This window comes from Prionailurus bengalensis, chromosome C2, assembly GCF_016509475.1.
Source record: "Prionailurus bengalensis isolate Pbe53 chromosome C2, Fcat_Pben_1.1_paternal_pri, whole genome shotgun sequence".
Classification (NCBI taxonomy): Eukaryota; Metazoa; Chordata; class Mammalia; order Carnivora; family Felidae; genus Prionailurus; species Prionailurus bengalensis.
This window is the reverse complement of record NC_057350.1, coordinates 81454982-81474629: the sequence shown is the minus strand read 5'-3', so window position 1 is coordinate 81474629 and position 19648 is coordinate 81454982. Positions and strand designations below refer to the sequence as shown.

Below are 19648 nucleotides of genomic sequence, written 5' to 3'. Positions count from 1 at the left end.
TGAAATTTGTGCCATCAGACACAGTGAATACCTGTAGCCCTCCCTTTGACACCCTTGGCTACAAATTTCTTAGAAAACATACCAAGATATCATCTATTTTCACTTTCATTTTCATTGTCAGTAGGTAAATGGCAACACTTCTATCTAAGGAAATTGAAAAAAAAATTCAGGGACCATTTTATTCGGCTTGACTCTGAAGTATTTCAGTTTGTAAGCATTGGGGCGCCTGGGGGCCTCAGTTGGTTGAGCATCCAACTTCGGCTCAGGTCATGATCTCACAGTTCGTGGGTTCGAGCCCTGCATCAAGCTCTGTCCTGACAGCTAGGGGCCTGGAGCCTGTTTCAGATTCTGTGTCTCCCTCTCTCTCTGCCCCTCCCCCACTCACGCTCTGTCTCCCTCTGTCTCAAAAATAAATAAACGTTAAAAAAAAAAATTAAAGTATTTCAGTGTGTAAGTATTAGACATATGGAGTAGCTGCGATAAAACTAAAGATACTCATAAAACACGTTTAAAAAGGGTTCTGATGATTTTTCCCATTGCTGAGTTCCTGTAAAAGTCAGCATGGAAACAGTAGCCGAGGAAACGAGACAACACCCGCCCTGACCAAATGCTGGAGATATAAATCGGCATGGTCTTTCTAATAGGCAATTTGGGCAGAAAAACCGAGAGCTTTAAAATTGTCCAAATTATTTGAACCAGTGATTTCACTGGTTAAGAATCCATCCTGCAAAAAGAACTCGAAAGCCAAAGATTCCTAAATAAAATGTTCATTGCAGCTTTCTCTGCGATAGTAATCAACTGAGAACAAAGTAAATAAATACCCAACAATAAGCGAATGGTTACACTGTGATACACACGATAGAATCACAGGCACTCATTATGTTTTCTAAGTGTGTTTAATGACGTGGGAATATATTCAAATTGTGATGTTAAATGAAAAAATGAAGATAAAGTTTCATATGCACTATGATCTATATTGTATTATTATATATAAAATAATTACATCTAATTCTTGGCATAGAACAAAAGAGACAAGATGGAAATGCCCCGAAACATTGCCACTGTTAAAAAAGAAAGAAAGAAAAAGAAACATTGAGCTATGTATCTCTGGATGATGAGATTATGGATGAGTTTTGATAGGATTGATAGGGTGCTAGGTGAGATATTAATTGCTCTTTATTACATGCTTTCTTTTTCTACCATCAGTGAACTGAACCCATCCGTAGTGCTTTCGAAATTGTCACCCATGGAAGATCTGAGAACCAAGATACCAAAAGAAGTGCTCCTAATGCAAGAAAAAATGGTCAAACTGAACATTTTTTTTTCTCCCTCCTCCCCACCCTCAGGTTGGGATGAGAGCTGAACCACCCCCGAACAGCATGGAAATCCCAAATCAGAGACCCTGAACCTCACTTCAGGGGTGGGAGGCAGGGAAGGGGTGCATGGAGACATCACAGCATGGAAGGAGTCTCCTGCCTAGCAGGATGGCACCAGAGCAGTTGATGGGGCCATGACTGCAGTATCTAGATGGATGGGCTTAAAGGAAGCCTCGGGAAGCCCGCTACACCCTGGGTGGCCTCAATAGCCAAATTTTCCAAAGCTTAAAGAAGGCGCTAGTACTTAGCTGAAAAAAGGCCTCTGGTTTAGGAAGGGTCCCAGGGCTGAGACAAAGGGACGCCTGATCACAGGATGCAGGAGGGACATCTTGCTAAGGACGAGATGAAGCCAGCAGGACATTAGCTAGCTCGTGGGTGGACAGGCCAGCTGGCTGTGCCTGAGGACCAGATGAGATGGGTCACCTGGCCGAAGGGGCCAGCGCAGACCCTTACAGCACAGGCAAAGGCGGACACCCCTCTCTGCCCTTAACTAAAGGATATTGCCTAAGTCTCCCTCTCCCCACTCAGGCTTCCTTCTAACCCCGGGGGGCCAGAAGCAGCATAAGGGGCAAACCTAAATGGGACTGGGCTGCAACTAAGCAGCCGAGAAATAAGGCCACCTATAACTCATCAGGTTAAATTTCACGAAAGGGGGCTCAGACTCAGAAATTCCAGTGTGTGTGTGTGTGTGGGGGGGGGATACATTTAGATTTTATACACTCAAGCTTCTGACATACGAACTACGTACTCACTGCATATATTTTTCTGACTTCCCAGTTTTTAGTGATGGCCGCATTTTGTATCTTAAAAGATTATTTAAAAGAAAAGCACTGAGCCCACACAGAGGTGCTCATGAGTCAAAGCCCTGAAGGAAATAGGGCAGAAGGTGGATGAAAGGTCACCCTTGGTCCTGAGGATCAACTTGCCAGATGACCAGAGCTTGTGTTGTGTCTCTAAGAGCCAGGACGCCGCTCTTGGAGAGAACGTGGAGTCCCGACCACAGCTTCTGAGCGTTTGTCATGAAGATTCTACAGGATGGTGTGAGCACTTGGGAGGGAGTGTGCCAACAGTCCTTACGGTTGCCTTCTTGGCCATGTCATATATCCCCCTTACTTACCTCCAAGCTCCCAGAAAATTGATATGGATAAGCTTCCTTGTAGAAGGTCTCCTTCCCCCCCCTACCCCCAAGAAAATGAAGTGTTGTCCTCTGAAACACTACTCAGACAACTGGGTAAATCTGTCTACCACATAATGGTGACCTCTAAATATGTGAAGAACAGGTAGGTCTTCATGTTAGGGCTTCTTTGCTCCAGGCTAAACCCAGCCAGGTCTCTCTGTGATATTTTCCAAGCCTCTCACTGCCGTGCCCACCCTCCACTGGGATTGGCAAGGGCCACTTACGAGCAGGGCCTGGAACCCACACTGTGGCCCTGGGCTCTGGCCGTCAGGACCTTAATTCGGCTAAGGCTGTGAAGGGCATCATGGAAGTGTTTGTATTCTTAGCTGCCCCCAAAGCAGCTCAGCCTGCAGCGTGGGACTCAAGCCCAGAGCTTGGCCAAGGGAGTTTCTGTTAGACGAGGGCTCCCCTCCGCGCACTTGTGAACTGGCCGAGGCGCCAATGGCATCCAGCTACCCAGGGCCCAGGCCGTGCATTCTGAAAGGGCAGCCCACCCCGCCCTGATACAGGGAACCCTCCTCTCACCCCTGTTCCACACTTCAGGCAGAAATCTTTCCCTTCCTCCCTTCTTTTCTTCAAGGACCTTACCCAAGGTCTCAGCATCTCTCAACGCTCTCCCTGCTCACTCTGGATCACCTGTATCTTTGCTACATCTGTGGGCCTCGTTCTCCCTCCAGGAGGAGATAAGTCTCTTTCATATTAGACGACTTTATCACTTTGCTGCCAGGCCCTACTTTCCCCTCACGGGCCCCATGCCGTGCTCAGATCTCAGTAGAGGGCACTTCCTCTGCTGAACCCACAGTACTCCAGGGCTGGCTGTGCCGGCCCCTCCTCACCTTGCCTTGGTACACACCTCCTCCCCTCTGTGTTCCAAGCTGACTCTGGAGCATCTCCCCACCCCCTTCCACCTGCCCCCAGCAGCATTGACTTTGGCAGATTTCTTGGGGACCAGAAATGTCCTAACCTGTTTGCTTTTCCGGGGCTGATGTTTGCAAGGGTTTACTTGGAACCAGAACAGAAATCATCCCACGTCCTTATGCAATTTCCCCGGCAGGTTCTGACAGATAAATAAAGCCTTTGGCCCTCCATTGGTCTACTTTTCAGAGCAGAGCCCCTGGGTTGGTCCTGAGGCTTCCAGCCATCTGCCCACCTGCTAGGGTCCCTCTGGAGCAGCCATGAAGTCCCTCGCCCTGCTCCTTTGCCTTGCTCAGCTCTGGGGCTGCCATGCTGCCCCGCATATACCAGGTCTGGTTTATAGGGAACTGGACTGTGATGACCCAGAAACAGAGCAAGCAGCCCTGGTGGCCGTGGACTACATAAATAACCACGTTCTTCAGGGCTACAAGCACACCTTGAACCAGATTGACAAAGTGAAGGTGTGGCCTCGGGTAAGTAAGCCTTCCGTGTCTGAGCCGAAAGATCCCCTGTGTGGAGCTCAGCTGGGTGTCTCAAAGATCACATCTCCCAACACAATGAAACTGCAGAGGGTCAAACTCTCTGATTTCTTCTCAGGAGTGAGGGAGGGGGAAAGTGGGGGGACGAGACATTCTGAGCTGTGGTCATGGGTCTCAAGAGGGTGCTGGATGGGGGTGAGGAGGTGTGTGGGACAAGAAGGGCTTCGAGGAATATTTTGAACAGCACAGGTAGAAAGTGCGGCTTGCTAGAAAACTCTATGCACAAGATGCAGGATTCTGGCCGATTGGATTTCACTTCTCTTTCTTTGCTTCCGTTTCTCTGGATGAAGACTGAGAATGAATGAAACTAGCATTTGACAGCCATCTACTGTGCGCCAGGCCCCTTCCCATACACGATCTCCTTACTCCCTCCCAGCCCCCAGTCCTGTGTGGTAGGTATTGTCCTTGTCCTACATGAGAGAACCCCGAGCCTCTGACATTAGGGCATTTTGTTGTTGTTCAGGATCATATAACTTGTAAACATTGGGCTGGGATTTGATTCTGAACCCATGTTCCTTCCTCTACACGAGTTACCTCCCAAAGAGAGGTGCCCACCTCTCAGAAAGAAATCTTGGCACGAATGGCGTTTACCTCTTCACAAGCTAGACAAGTAATCGATGCAGTCTGAAGCCAGTGACAATAAAGATTAAGCTGGAAAATATGGCTTGTGGAACAGTCGAGAGATTTGGGGCAATGGGGAAAAGGTATATGTCTACTGCCTATTTTGAATTAGATTTTATATCTGATGAAGGGTGATTCTTGAAGCAAACAATTGAATACAAGCCTTTCACCGGCAGGAACCAGTGTCACGTGCCATGAGAGATATTAAGCTGAACCATAAGAAATTTCTACTTTTGTATATTAAAACCAGTCAAATATTGGCATTTTAATGGTTCAACCTAACATAAAAGTGAGAAAGTTTTTCTTTTGAGCTCAAACGCCAAAGATATTTACAAGATATTTACAACCCAAGATATTTACAAGGTATTTACAACCTACAAGATATTTACAACCCAAAGGAGGGAATAAGGTAAGTATCTGGATGTGGGGACTAACCTCTGATCTCACAGTGGGACAAATATTAGACATCAGGATGGATTTTAGGAGGGCTGCAACTGTACTGACGCCCAGTGGTGGTTCAGAGGAAACACCCATGAGGTCAGGGGAAATAACACACAACATAAGCATTTGAGGGAAAAGTAAGGAACGGAGGTTGCAATCTTCACTAAAGGCAGAGCTTGACAGGTGCTTTCCTAGAGAAACCCAGGAGTACCTGCTTCTATTCCTGCAGCTGTGTCTCCAGGACGTTTAATTTGGGCACATCTGCACATCATAAAACACAGCTTCTCCTTGGCAAAGAGATCCCTAGGTTTCAGGTAGTAGCGAGTCAGGCAGAACTAAATGAGAGGCAATCAGAGCTGGGCTAAAAGAAAAAAAAAAAACATACTTGTATATTCTGGATTTTCCAGCCTTTGCAGAAAGGATACAGAAACAGATGAACTGGCAAGAATAACCACAAGGAGTTTCAGGGCTCCCCTATCTGCCTTCCTTGCTATTCCTTCTAGACGGTACCAGCAACTCACAGCTTCCGCAGTCTCAGAGAGAGGCTCGCGCTTCCCCTTCGTCTCCAGCAGGGGGCAGTAGAGGGCAGCAACTAGGCAAGCCCAATGACAAACCGCCAAGGACAATTTTTCCTTTAGGAAGGAAAAGAAAATGGAGAAGGAGGGAAATTAGATGATGAGAGGGAAAGCAGAAAGAAGCAGAGGGAGGGATGGAGCAGATACAGGAGAGACCATTAAGGTAAGATATTATCCTACACCACCTTACTTTGCCACTTGATTGAGAAAAAACGAAAGCTGATTTTTTTCAAAGCGCCGATCGAAGCGTGAAATTTTCAAAGCGAAGTATCAGTGCTCACGTTAGCTTCCAAGTAGAGCTCAGGGTGATGACTGTGGTTCCATCAACCCGTCCAAGGCCACGGTCCCTTCTTCCTTGCAAACACCGTCTGAGCTCGCGCAGCCGACAGAAGTAGACCTGAGAAACCCTGGTCCCTGTCCTGCCCACAGGCCAGGTCAGAGCTCGGTGGAGGTGCAGACTAACAGTAGCAATGACCTGTCCCTCGCCTCTCCAACAGGCGTTACTTCCAGCCCGCTGGGTGCTCACGCTCTCGCCCGCGCAACGGGATCAGGCCGCTCACTGCTTCATTCTGTGTCTCCACAGCGGCCAATGGGGGAGGTGTTTGAGCTCGAAATAGACACGCTGGAAACCACGTGCTACATACGGGACCCCACCCCCGTGGCAAACTGCACCGTGAGACAACTGATGGAGCATGTGAGTGCCCCGTTTAGAGTGACTGCAGGTGGTGCCCCAGCCAGGTCCCTGGTGGTTCTGCAAAGTGCAGGCCCCGTGTTGCCCAGCTCCCCAGCCTGCCTTCATGGCTAGCCAGCGTGCAGTCGCTAAAATTACCATTGGATGCTGCCTTCCCTGGGGCTGATTTTTACAACAGTTGAGCCCTCTTGTTGTAGCCCTTGCCCCACACCAGTGAACACCGTATGTCAGTGTCACCCGGTGAAGGTGATTTCATGAGGCTCATCTTTGACAACCACGTCTGAGGGAGCGCCCCACACACCCCAGCCCCGGGATCCCAGTGGAAAATGAAAGGCCAGCCCTCCTTCTGAGGCTTCACTGTGGGTTTATTTCTCCAGGCTGTGGAAGGGGACTGTGATTTCCAGGTGCTGAAACAGGATGGCCAGTTTACCGTGTTGTTTGCAAAATGTGATTCCAGTCCAGGTAGAGATGATGATGATGATTATTGTTCTTATTTTTACCTTGTGGAGTGAGGAAAGGACCTGCGTTGTTTTCAGTGTAACTAGTTTGGGCTTCCTTGTTGGTGAGGAAAAGAAGGGGCCAAATCTCCCGGGATCTGGAATTGTAAAACTGTTTTTTTAAGGAGCTGTTGTCACTGGAGGTGGAAATTGCCCCTTGGCGAGAGGGGCTCCTGCCGAAATGTCAGCATGACAGGAGCCACCTGAAGGTTTAGTAAGAAGCAGAGAAAACACCTGAAGCCATTTGGAGCATGTCCTAGGCCTTGCAAAATAAGCAGAGCTGGGGTGAACGCTGTGGAGAATTACAACCCAGACTCGATTTCTCTCTGGGGGTAGACTCTGCGGAGGACGTGCGCAAGGTGTGCCCACAGTGCCCCCTGCTGGCCCCGCTGAACGACACCAAGGTAGTGCACGCAGTAGAGGTTGCCCTGACCGCGTTCAACACTCAGAGCAATGGCTCCTATTTTCAGCTTGTGGAAGTCTCCCGGGCTCAACTTGTGGTAAGACTGAGGCCCTCGGACAGACGGGGCGGTTTGGTGGCACTTGGGGAATGTAGGTGGTGAAACAGCGGGGAGGGACGGAGCAGGTGCAGAGGCAGTGACAGGAAGGCAAGGTGGGTGGTGAGAAAAAGGGAAGAAAGTATCCTTAGGAGTATGAGCGATATGAGGACGCCGGGTGTCCCGAGGACCCAAAGAACCCTCGGTACGTCACCCCTGCTGAGTCACTCTGACAGCCGCTGTCTGCCCTGGCTTCCTCAGTACTAGCTATAACACCAGGGCTCGCTGTGCAGCGAGTGGGAGTTTCGACATTATCCAGAAGCGCTCGCTCTAAATTCCCAGGGCGCCACGTCTTTATCACGCCTCGCCACCCATCAGCCACGGCCCTCTCCTAGTTGAGGCTTAGAAAGGTGGGCATGCAGTGGCAGGATCCCACAATGCCCTTTGAATCACTGAAACACACCGAACCGCACGGTGGACCGTTCAGCACACCGGAGCGCCACAGAATTCTGGTATTTGAGAAATGTGGCCTCCCGGCTGCCAGCGGCGGCATCCTTGGCAATACATGACAGGTATAGGTGGGGAGGCTAATTAACCGGGATCCGTGGTTCTCCCAACACCCCCACCCCAGACTACACCAAATAGCGTTATTTTAGCAGTGTGAGCGTCCCACGGTAACCGCCCTGGGTAAGCCACGGGGGCCATGTTTCCCGGCCACGCGGTGGGGTCCACGCGAATGTTGTTCCCGGGAGTGTGCAACCACACAGCCCCGGCTGCTTCCCTCCGGCCTCTGCTTCCCTGCCTTTTCCGGTTGAGTCACGTGGCCTCACATGCATTTTCATTTGTTCCCATCAGCCTCTTCCGCCTTCCACGTACGTGGAGTTTGCGGTGGCTGCCACTGACTGTGTTGCTGCAGAGGTCACGGATCCAGCTAAGTGCAACCTGCTGGCAGAAAAGGTGAGCAGGCTGGGGGCCCGGGGATGGACGAACTGGTTGTAGCACAGAGGATCCTCGGAGCAATTGGTGTTGGGGGGCTGGGGAGAAAGAGGTCACAGTGAAGAATACCCGCTCCCTGGGGGGCTGGGTCATGCCAGGCCCTCCTCTGTAACGTGGCCTTCCCCCTCACGAGCTGTCACCAAGTCATCTCACCCACTGGAGGTCCCTGAAGGTAGGAGAAAGGCAGAGGCTGTTTCCTAATGAGGCTGGGTCATGCCCTGCTGCCAGGAGTGTGTTGTAGATTTTCTAGATACACCTCTGATATGAAACCTTTCAAGTCCACAGTGCGGTAATGTCCACGTCTAGGAATTTATCCTAAAGAGATCACCAGAGATGTTCGCCAGGAATAGACCTAATAAGATGATTCATCACGGATTCAAAATGACCCCCAAAAGACTCAAATGTGCAACAGGAGGGGATCATGGAACAACATGTAAATAGAAAATTATACAGATCTTAAAAAAATACGTTTTAAAAGAATAATGAATGATAGAAGAAAATGTTATTATAGTGAGTGAAAAACGGGAGACAAAATGGCGTAGTCACAATGATCCTAATTTTTTTAAGTTTATTTATTTATTTTGAGAGAGAAAGAGAGAGAGAGTGGAGGAAGGACAGAGAGAGAGAGAGAGAGAGAGGGAGAGAGAATCCCAAGCGTTGACTGTGCAGGGCCTGACGCAGGGCTCAGTCCCAACGAACTGTGAGATCATGACCTGGGCGGAAATCAAGAGTCAGATGCTTAACCGACCGAGCCATTCAGGCGTTTCAAAATGATCCTAATTTTTAAATATATTTAAAAATAAGAAGGGAATACATATATGTTAACAGAAGTTCTCCTGGGTCACCACTCCTTCTGGGATTACGGGAGATCTCTTACAATCTCAGAGCATACCTGTATTTCCAACCTTCTGCTTAGAGTTACATACTGCCTATCTTCTAGAGACAGAAACTAGAATACTTCAGGGGAAAAAATGTTAAAGGATTAAGCATTTAGCTTTTTCCCCTCTGACTTGTTGGAGTGTCAGTGAAACTTGGGGGGAGAAAATCCGCTTTTTAAACCAATTCCAATAGCTTCTCTCTTTCTGTGGGCAGCAATATGGCTTCTGTAAGGCAACACTCACTGAGAAGGTGGGTGGGGAAGATGTTGCAGTGACCTGCACCATGTTCCAGACACAGGTAAGGGCATCATGGATGTACCTGCCCTCATCTTCAGAATACAGTGATGCCTTAACAGTTACGCAGTGTGTTAGTAATTACGGGGCATTTGCTGCCCTGCCCTTCTGAGCCCCACAGTATAAGTAGCTGTGGGGTATATGTAATCATCAACAAATGAAAGCGTGTTTTAGCCACGCCTCCCCCTCCCAGGAGCTAGCGGCTGCAGGGTAGAGCCCATCCTAGGGAGCGGTTGACAAGTGAGCCTTTCTTTTGCAGGGGGTGGGGGTGGTATTCTGAGCGGCACAGAACAGGTGGCCAGATATGCCTGGAAGCTCCCAGTGGCTGCAGGTGTAGATGATAAGGAGGGGGACACTGCTGGGAAAAGCTATAAGGCAGGATGCTTTTGCTTGTGGGGTGGATGTGTGAGTCCACCGATCCCAAGATAATTGGTGAGAAAGGGGCTACCAGAGGCCAGTTACCCCTCCCTTGTGGCTCTGATGACAATCCTTTGCACCTAGGTAGTTCTTTTTTTTTTTTTTTTTTTTTTTGCCAGATTCCTTGCAAATGAAAATTATTACTTTGAGAGAATTGGGTGGGATTCCATCCAGAAGCGTGGGGGGCCTTGCTTGGGAGGAGAAAGGTAGCTAACATGTAGAAATGGTCCTCTCTCCAGCCTGTGCTCCCGCAACCCCAACCAGATGGCACTGAAGCGTCCCCCGTGGCAGACTCAGCTGTACCTGCACCTCCTCCGGCTGACCCGCCTGCAGCTGCCCTGGTGGTGGGACCTGTGGTGGTGGCAGCCCCCCAGGCACCCCTGCCGGGACACCGGGCCCATTACGACTTGCGCCATGCCTTCATGGGTGTGGCCTCAGTGGAGTCAGCCTCAGGAGAAGCAGTCCACGTGGGCAAAGTACCCAATGTGGCGCAGCCTAGCGTTCCTGTCGCTGCTGGTCCAGTGGTCCGTCCTTGCCCAGGGAGAATCAGACACTTCAAGATCTAGATGTCAGAGATGAAAAGATTTGGCCCAGGAACATAGCCACCATTATTGTCCAAGTCTGGGTATGGGTGGGGCCTCGTTTGCTATCAAAGCAGGTGCTACACTGGTCTAGATGAATATCACGTCTTCAATCCCAACTCCTCTTCATTTTTCAGAGGATGGAAGCGGGGGCGGGGGAGGGGGTGGTGGCAGTTCTGTGTCATGGAAGGTATAAGGCTGGCAACTTGATCGTCATTGTTTTGACGCTCGGCCGCTACCATTGTGTTCTCTGTCTTCTTTGACCTCACAAAAATGATTGGAACTGTGACTTTGAGAGGTGCTCTTGTCAGCCTAATATTAGCTTATAAATAAAAGTGACTGAAGGACCTTCCTTATTAGAGAAGGTTCTAAGCTGAAATGTGGTCATAATTATTGCCTATTCCCTCCAGGCTCACATGTGTGGTCTGTCTTCAAAACAAACACATCACGAATGTCCCTAAGCAAAATCAAAATGAAAACAGAAATAAAATGGAACAAAAATCAGCCGTATTACTATGCACAAGAAAAATGGTGAGACCAGGATCTGCTCACAGGTCATAGAACATGCTCATTTCCTTATGAGAAAATCATTCTTTTCATTTCATAAGGGTCAGAAAACGTTGCTAAAGGAGGACCCAGGGCCTGAACTTTGTACAAACCAACTATTGGTTTTCCCCAATATCCAGGTAAGGGGTGATCTGCAATTAACACAGGAGCCTCACTTTAAACATATCTCTTCATTATTATTTTTTTTTGAGAGAGAGAGAGAGAGAGAGAGAGAGAGAGAGAAGGAGAAAGCACACGCAAGCAGGAGGAAGGACAGGGAGACAGAGAATCTTAAGCAGGCTCCATGCTGAGCACAGAGCTTGACATGAGGCTCAATCTCATGACTGTGAGATCATGACCTGACCCGAAATCAAGAGTCAGACGCTTAACCAACTGAGCCACCCAGGCTCCCCTATCTCTTCATTTATGTTTAAAATAACTGTTGTTGGTACTGTATCCACTTCATTCTGTGATAGAGGACTGGTCTTTCGAGCCAATCCATTCTAAGACTTCAAGTTAAAGCTCTGGTTTATAGTATGAATACAGGAGGGATACCTGGACAGGTAAATCCAGTGAATGTTTGTAGATACTATCCAAGTGCTCAGATTACATAAAGGAATTAACAGTGCGTATAATAGAATGGTGTCTAGACAATTTCAACGTTTTGTCTACCACCATTAGGTGGTTCTGCGCCACCTAAATAATCGGCCCATCCAGACAGAATTTTATTTTTTTATTTTTTTTATTTTTTATTTTTTTTTCAACGTTTATTTATTTTTGGGACAGAGAGAGACAGAGCATGAACGGGGGAGGGGCAGAGAGAGAGGGAGACACAGAATCGGAAACAGGCTCCAGGCTCTGAGCCATCAGCCCAGAGCCTGATGTGGGGCTCGAACTCACGGACCGCAAGATCGTGACCTGGCTGAAGTCGGACGCTTAACCGACTGCGCCACCCAGGCGCCCCCAGACAGAATTTTAAAGGGGAGATTATACTTCAATAAAAGGTGCTAAGGACAAAAAACCAAACAGTTGAGTTGCTTCCCTTGAACCAGGAGACTGGATCAAGGGCTGATACCGTATTACTCTTGCCTAGAGGTTTTGCTAATATTCCAGTAACCAGAAGGAATGGCCAGGAAGGCAGGAAAACCACTACGTATTTCAGAAGCCTGGGAAGATGAGGAAGGTATGGTCAACTGGGCTGAATGCTGCAGAAAGAGCAACAAGAATGAGGACTGAGAAAAATCCACAGGTTAGTTGATGATTTGGAGGTCATGGTGACCCCTGGCAGATGTGGTTTCATTAGGAGAATGAGTGTCAAAGCCTGCCTGCAGAGGGTTGACTGGTGGGATATGATCAGGAAATAGAGGGGCACGTGCATTCTCCTCTTTCAAGCAGTTTGATGGTGAAGAGTGGGAGAGATAGGATGTAATCCAAAAATATAACTGGGTCGAGGGAAGATTTCCTTTTCAGGAATGAGGATTTTTAAGCATATTTAGGGCACACTATGGGAAGACAGGGAAGAAGAAAGACAGAGGAGATGATGGGGCAGGGTGCCAGGAGAGAGATTTAGTAGAGAGCTGGGAACAGGAGGGTTTGAACAAGTCTGCCAAGGAGTCTGGTCCTTCCTTAAGGGAGCTTGCAAGAGGATCCTGAAAAGGCACCTTTCACTCAGTACCAAAAGAGACTCATGCGCTTTCCACCCTTGCTACACAGGTATTGCTCTGAGGGAGCACACAGAGAACTAGCGTTTTCCAGGGCAGGTGGTTGATACCCAACCCAGCGTAAGTGAAAGGGGAATGTTACTGTGCTGGGTGCTAGGAATTCAGATGGATGAGTCCTACCTAAGGCACGGCCGGGTCCAGTGGTTCAGAAGGTAACATCTCTCCCCCGCCTCCATGACGCTTTCAGTCATAGCTGGGATGGCCCCTGTCAGCCTCACATCTACAACAGCATCAGTGCCTAAGCCTGAAGAAAGAGGGCTAAAGGAGGAACTCTTCGGGGGAATAGTAGGCACAAAGGCCTAGAGGCAGGAAATAGGTCGATGTGGCCCTGGATGAGAAAGGAGGCTGGACTGAAGCAGTTAAGAGGAGGAAGAGGGCTTTAGAAGATGAGGGTGAAGAAGTGGATGGGGCCAGATCATGAACAGCTTTGAAGTCCCCAGAAGGAGTTGGGGTGTTGTTGTCAGTGCAGTGGGAAACCACTTAAGGTTTGAAGTAAGGCAGTGACATAATCTGATTTATGTTAAAAGATCCCCAGGCTCTGTGGACCTCAACTCGGAGATGGGTGAGGCGGAGCTGAGGGGTGTCACCTTTCCCCCAGAGGGACATTTGGAAGTCAGTGGAGGCATTCACCTGGGGTGCTACCTGACAGAGGCCAAGGATGCTACACATTCTGAAATGGACAGGTCAGCCCCAATAATGAATCATGTTGTTAGATGCTGTAGGGAAAAATAGATCATAGCTGGGACAGGGCAGCCATAGGATAGGGAAGGACTGGAGCTTTCCAGGGCAGAAATAAGTGTGTACCTTAATGTAAGGTGGTGGACAGGAGAGGTGAAACTAGGATATAATTTTCAGGTAGAAATCCTTGGAGCGCCTCATGGATTTGATGTGGGGGTAAGAAAGGGGGTGTGTGAAAGATAACTCCTGGATCTGTGGCTTTGCAAACTGGGTAGGTGGTGGTGCCATTCACTGAGGCAGAGGGAACTGGTTCATTTCATGTGAGTTACCTCCTCTCTATGCTTTCCTCTCTGTCTTGAAATTGTGCCCTTGATTTTTCTGTGTCAGGCTAATAATGCCTCAGTCTCATGGCTCTCAAGGAAGCAGTGAATCTGACAGACCTGAGTGACCTGGGCCAAGCTGCCTTACCTTTCACCCATCATTGTCCTCATCCTACAACCAGGTGTATACAGCAGCCTGGCAGGGTGCTAGGATTCAATGAGATGCTAGAAGTATATGCTTAGAGGGGCGCCTGGGTGGCGCAGTCGGTTAAGCGTCCGACTTCAGCCAGGTCACGATCTCACGGTCCGTGAGTTCGAGCCCCGTGTCAGGCTCTGGGCTGATGGCTCGGAGCCTGGAGCCTGTTTCCGATTCTGTGTCTCCCTCTCTCTCTGCCCCTCCCCCGTTCATGCTCTCTCTGTCCCCAAAATAAATAAACGTTGAAAAAAAATTTAAATAATAAAAAAAGAAGCATATGCTTAGAGCCTTCTTGACATGTTCTAGGTTCTCAGTAAGTGTCCTCCCTCTCTACTTCCTCTTGCCCGTCCTCTGAATTTGGTGGCTTCAGAAGACTATGTTCTTGACCTTCTCTTAAATGTGTACTCTCCCCTTGGCAAGTCTCATGATTTTAAACTCTCAGTCTTGCATAGGTAACATCTCACTTTACAGCTCCAGTACAGGTCTCTTTTTTGAATTCCAACATTGCACTTCCAAATGTCTCCAGGATTTCCTCACTTGAATTTATCAGGAACAATTTCCTATGTGATTTATTTTATCTAACGGATGCATACCTGAAGATTCAGCGTTACTGAAAACGTGCATATTCCAGAAAAAATTTCTTCGCAAAAATAAACATACTTTAGAGAGGATGAGTTATGGAGCTGTTAAGTCTCCTGCCCTGATAGCACATTTCTTGCATTAATGATGCTGTCTATAGTCTCTCTTTATATATCATCTTTAATAAGTTGCAGAGTGCTCACTTCTAAATTAATAGCACTACATGTGTCTCCCTTCCTTGCCTTCTTGGTGGCTTTTTAATCACATCTAACTCATGTTCCAAGGTTACTGAATTTCAGGTATACTTTTCAGTACTGTGCCACTACCACCAACTGACAATATTTGGCGAGGGTTAGGATGATAGTAAGATTGAGAGCCATAATAATGGCAAACATTAGAATAATTGACTAGCAGTCATCAAAATCACCCATCAAGGTATTGAGGAGGACACCTTTTGGGATGAGCACTGGGTGTTATATGGAAACCAATTTGACAATAAATTTCATATATTGAAAAAAAAATCACCCATCAAAATTTTGCTGCTCATGAAAAATAGGGTGCGTCCCATGATATTGACAAAGGGTGCTAGGTATCTCTTCCATGGGGCAGTCATAGGGCAATGTCATAAACAAGGTTTACCGGTACTTACTTTAAAAATACTCAATCTTTGGCTAATTTTTAAAATTTGAGGAATTCAATTTTTTCCAATTATGTGTATAAGGTGAGGCTTTATTGCTAATATCCCACTCTTTAAAATTTGCATGACTTGGGGTGCCTGGGTTACGCATCCAACTTCAGCTCAGGTCATGATCTTACAGTTCGTGGGTTCGAGCCCCGCGTCAGGCTCTGTGCTGACAGCTCAGAGCCAGGAGCCTGTTTCGGATTCTGTGTCTCCCTCTCTCTCTGCCCCTCCCCTGCTCATGCTCTGTCTCTCTCTCTCAAAAATAAATAAACATTAAAAAATTTTTTTTATTTGCATGGCTCAAGATCATACAACATGACTATCATAAAATATAACTATTTTGTATGTGCAAACCTCAACTGGCCTATTTATCTTCCAAACTGACTCCCATCCCTGAATCTTTCCCTTTTTGGTTCATAATACCTGGTCACCCAACATTTAAAATTTTATTCATCACAGGGTAAATTCTATTGTTTTAGTCTCTAAGACTTAATGCAAGAATATGTAGCCTATATAATATAGCATTTTTCCATTGCTTCTCAGTTAATTGTTTGTATAAAATATTGCTGGTACCAGCATATACTGCCCTTCCAGCCTCTAGCCCTTTCCCTACCCCCCGACCCAGGTCCCCAAACCCCCAAGCACCACTAGGAAAATGTGAAATACATGCTGATGTACTAGCATTCCTGTCACTAGAGACAGAGAGAAAACATGAAATGTCCGTTCAGTAGGTGGTGACCCTGACCCTCCTTTCATGGCCTTCCAGAGTTGAGAGTGTTTGCAGCGTTTATCACAGCATTATTTGAAAGAGCAAAAATTGGGGCGCCTGGGTGGCGCAGTCGGTTAAGCGTCCGATTTCAGCCAGGTCACGATCTCGCGGTCCGTGAGTTCCAGCCCCGCGTCAGGCTCTGGGCTGATGGCTCGGAGCCTGGAGCCTGTTTCCGATTCTGTGTCTCCCTCTCTCTCTGACCCTCCCCCGTTCATGCTCTGTCTCTCTCTGTCCCAAAAATAAATAAACGTTGAAAAAAAAAAAAAGAAAGAGCAAAAATTGTAAACAACATAAATTTTGGGGAGTGACGACTGACTAAATTTCGTTACATCCACTCCGTGGACTGCTACACAGAAATTTAAAATCACGTTACAGAAATGTAGCAATTCATATAGGAAAATATTCAGAATATATTTTCAAATGACAAGGTCCTAACTTTGTATAAGCATATTCATACACACACACACACACCCAGGCATGAAAACTACACTGCACAGAAAGGAAAATACTAAAATATTGATAGTGATTTATATCTGAGTTGTGAAATAATGAGGAGTTGTTTGTCTTTATTGTATTAATAATTTTCTGTATTTCCTAAACTTTCTATAATGCTCATGTATTAGTTTTTTATGGAAAAAGATTTTTATTTTGTTTGCTTAGAATGGGGGTTATTGGGGCGCCTGGGTGGCGCAGTCGGTTAAGCGTCCGACTTCAGCCGGGTCACGATCTTGCGGTCCGTGAGTTCGAGCCCCGCGTCGGGCTCTGGGCTGATGGCTCAGAGCCTGGAGCCTGTTTCCGATTCTGTGTTCTTCCTCTCTCTCTGCCCCTCCCCCGTTCATGCTCTGTCTCTCTCTGTCCCAAAAATAAATAAACGTTGAAAAAAAAAAAAAAAAGAATGGGGGTTATTAACAAACTTCTTCTATGGTCAGATAGTAAATGTTTTAGGCTTCGTGAGCCCATATGGTGTCTCCCTCACCTCCTTGACTCCGCTGTTGTAGCAAGAAGTAGCCATGGATGATACATAAACGCATGGGTAGGACTGTGTCCCAGTAAAGCTTTATTTACAAAGTTAACAGTGAGCTGCATCTGGCCTTCAGGTAGTAGTTTGTCAAAGTGTCCTAGAACAGTGGAAATAAGGAGAAATGGAGTTGGGAGGAAAATGGTGGTCATAGAGCAAGGTGGTTCCGTGTGGAGTTGGATACTGGTCTCTGGAGTAAGAGTGGTCAAGTAAGAAAGAAGCTAGAGTGTTGCCATAGGGATGATGCATTTGTCTGAACAACTGCAGAGGGAGGGTGGAGGGCAGATGTGTAAGCCTGGAGCGAAACACTTTACAGCTGAGAGGGAGTGACCAGAAGGTCAGAAGAGGGCAGTGACTGGAAGGGGAGGCTGATACAACCGTGTGTCATGACCCTCAAAGAAACAGGTTTTATGCAAGCATGGAGGCCTAAACGTCTTGGAAATAACACTGGCAAATGGGGAGGGAGCCAGTGTTACTAGGCGTCAGCATCTAGTCAAAAGTTCTTAGGGAGAAGTTGTATCTTGGGGGAAAGCCAAGCTTGGGTTGAGCCCAGGAAATGACTAGGTTAATAAGATGGGCAGGTTTATTAACTAGGGAAAGGGGTTTCAGAAGGCACAGCGGAAAGAAAGATTTGGGCAAAAGAGGGATGCTTGGTGGTATATCAGTTTGCAGGTGAGGACAAAGAGAACACGAAGAAGAGGAAGGACGCTGGTGAGAGAGGACAGAGCAAAAGGGGTTTTGCTGGAAGCATGTGCGGCCTGCAGGGATTTATGTAGAGAATGAGTAGGCAGAAGGCTGTGTGGATAGTAGTTTGGTGATTCAAGGGCAGCCAATGGGGTTAATTCATTCCCGGGCCCTCAATACAGGAAACAACAGTAACCTCTGCAGGATGCGAGGCCTTTTCCTAACTAGGTCTCATCACCCCCCCTTCCCCCAGTGTCACCTTACCCAAAGTCATTCAAGATGACATTGCCATTGACGTGGCGTTGGTCCCCACTTAGAAGAGCCCAGATGTAACTGCACTGGGCAGTAATGTTTTTCTCATCTCTAGCGCATCCTCCATTGTATTCCTTTTTATGTTTTTCACCTCCTCTTGGTGCATTGCCTGGAGGAAGAGTGCAATGAGTAAATAAAAAAAGAATGACTTCCTCCTAACTGATCTCTCCAGCTCTTCTCCTTCCAGCTCCCTCCTACTGGGCTGCCAGATGCACAAGGCCCAGATCATGGTACTATCCTACAAAGGGAGGATTCATACGATCACAGGTCTCCTAAGTAGGGGGTCGAACCCAGGGAGTGCACAAGATAAATCACTGGCTTGTGGGGGGAAAGCACCAGAAATCCATTTCTCCAGTTTTTAATATTTTACTATATTTGTTGGCTGCATACATCTGATCGTGTGACAATGAGTTTTCCTCTTAAAAAATAGCCTTTGGGTACCTGGGTGGCTTAGTCAGTTAAGTGTCTGACTTCGGCTCCAGTCATGAGCTCGTGGTTCATGGGTTCGAGCCCCATGTTGGACTTTATGCTGACAGCTCAGAGCCTGGAACCTGCTTCGGATTCTGTGTCTCCCTTTCTCTCTGCCCCACCCCTGCTTGTGCTCTGTCTCTGTCTGTCTCTCAAAAATGAACAAATGTTAAAAAAAATTTTTTTTAAATAAATAAATAAATAAATAAAAATAGCCTTTATGTTTTGGAGCAGTTTTAGGGTCACAGTAAGACAGAGCAGGAAGTACAGAAATTTTTCACATACCTCTGTCCTGCGCAGGCACATTATCAACACCCCTGACTAGACTGTTATGTTTGCTATCATCAATGAACCTACATCGGCACATTGGTATCACCCCAGTCCACAGTTCATAGTAGGGTTCACTCTTGGTGTCCTACATTCTGTAGGTTTGGACATATGTATAATGACAAGTGTCTACCATTATGGTATCATACAGAGAAGTCCTAAAAGTTCCTCTGTGCTCTGACTCTTCATCCCTCTCCCTACTCCATCCCCTAGCAACCACTGATCTTTTTACCATCTCCAAATGTCATATTATTGGAATCATACAGTATGTAGCCTTCTCGCATGGCCTTTCTTCACTTCATAATACGCAGGTACACTTCCTCCATGTTTTTTTTAGGCTTGGTGCCTCAGTTTCTTTTGGTGCTGAGTAACATTCCGTTTCTGGATGTATCACAGTTTATTTGTCCATTCACCAATGGAAGGACATCTTGGTTGCTTCCAAGTTCTGGAAATTGTGAAGAAAGCTGCTATAAAGATCCATGTGCAGGTTTTTGTGTGGACATAGGTTTTTCATTTCATTTGGGTAAATACCAAGGAACACAACTACTGGATTATTTGTACGGTAAGAGGATGTTGAGTTTTGTAAGAAACTGTGAAACTGTCTTCCAAAGTGACTGCCATTTTGCATTCCCACCAGGAATGAATGAACACTCCTTTTGCTCTACACTCTCACCAGCATTTGGAGTTGTCAATAGTTTGGATTTGGGCCATTCCCCGAGGGGTGTAGTAGAGTCTCATTGTTGGTTTAATTTGCTTTTCCCTGATGACATATGATGTGAAGCACCTTTTTATGTGCTTACTTGACATCTGTATCTCTTCTTTGTTGAGGTTCAGGTCTTTTATCCATTTTTAA

General features: G+C 47.2%; 1 protein-coding gene across 1 annotated transcript; it reads left to right on the top strand.

Annotated features, from left to right (window-relative positions):
* The first annotated feature begins 3643 nt into the window (after positions 1-3643).
* AHSG (alpha 2-HS glycoprotein) lies at positions 3644-10874 on the top strand. The gene is made up of 7 exons (XM_043594651.1): positions 3644-3941; positions 6228-6338; positions 6713-6797; positions 7169-7332; positions 8185-8286; positions 9418-9501; positions 10154-10874. Exons 1-7 carry the CDS (start codon positions 3729-3731, stop codon positions 10478-10480), a joined length of 1086 nt encoding a protein of 361 aa, XP_043450586.1. The 5' UTR covers positions 3644-3728; the 3' UTR covers positions 10481-10874.
* Positions 10875-19648: the final 8774 nt, after the last annotated feature.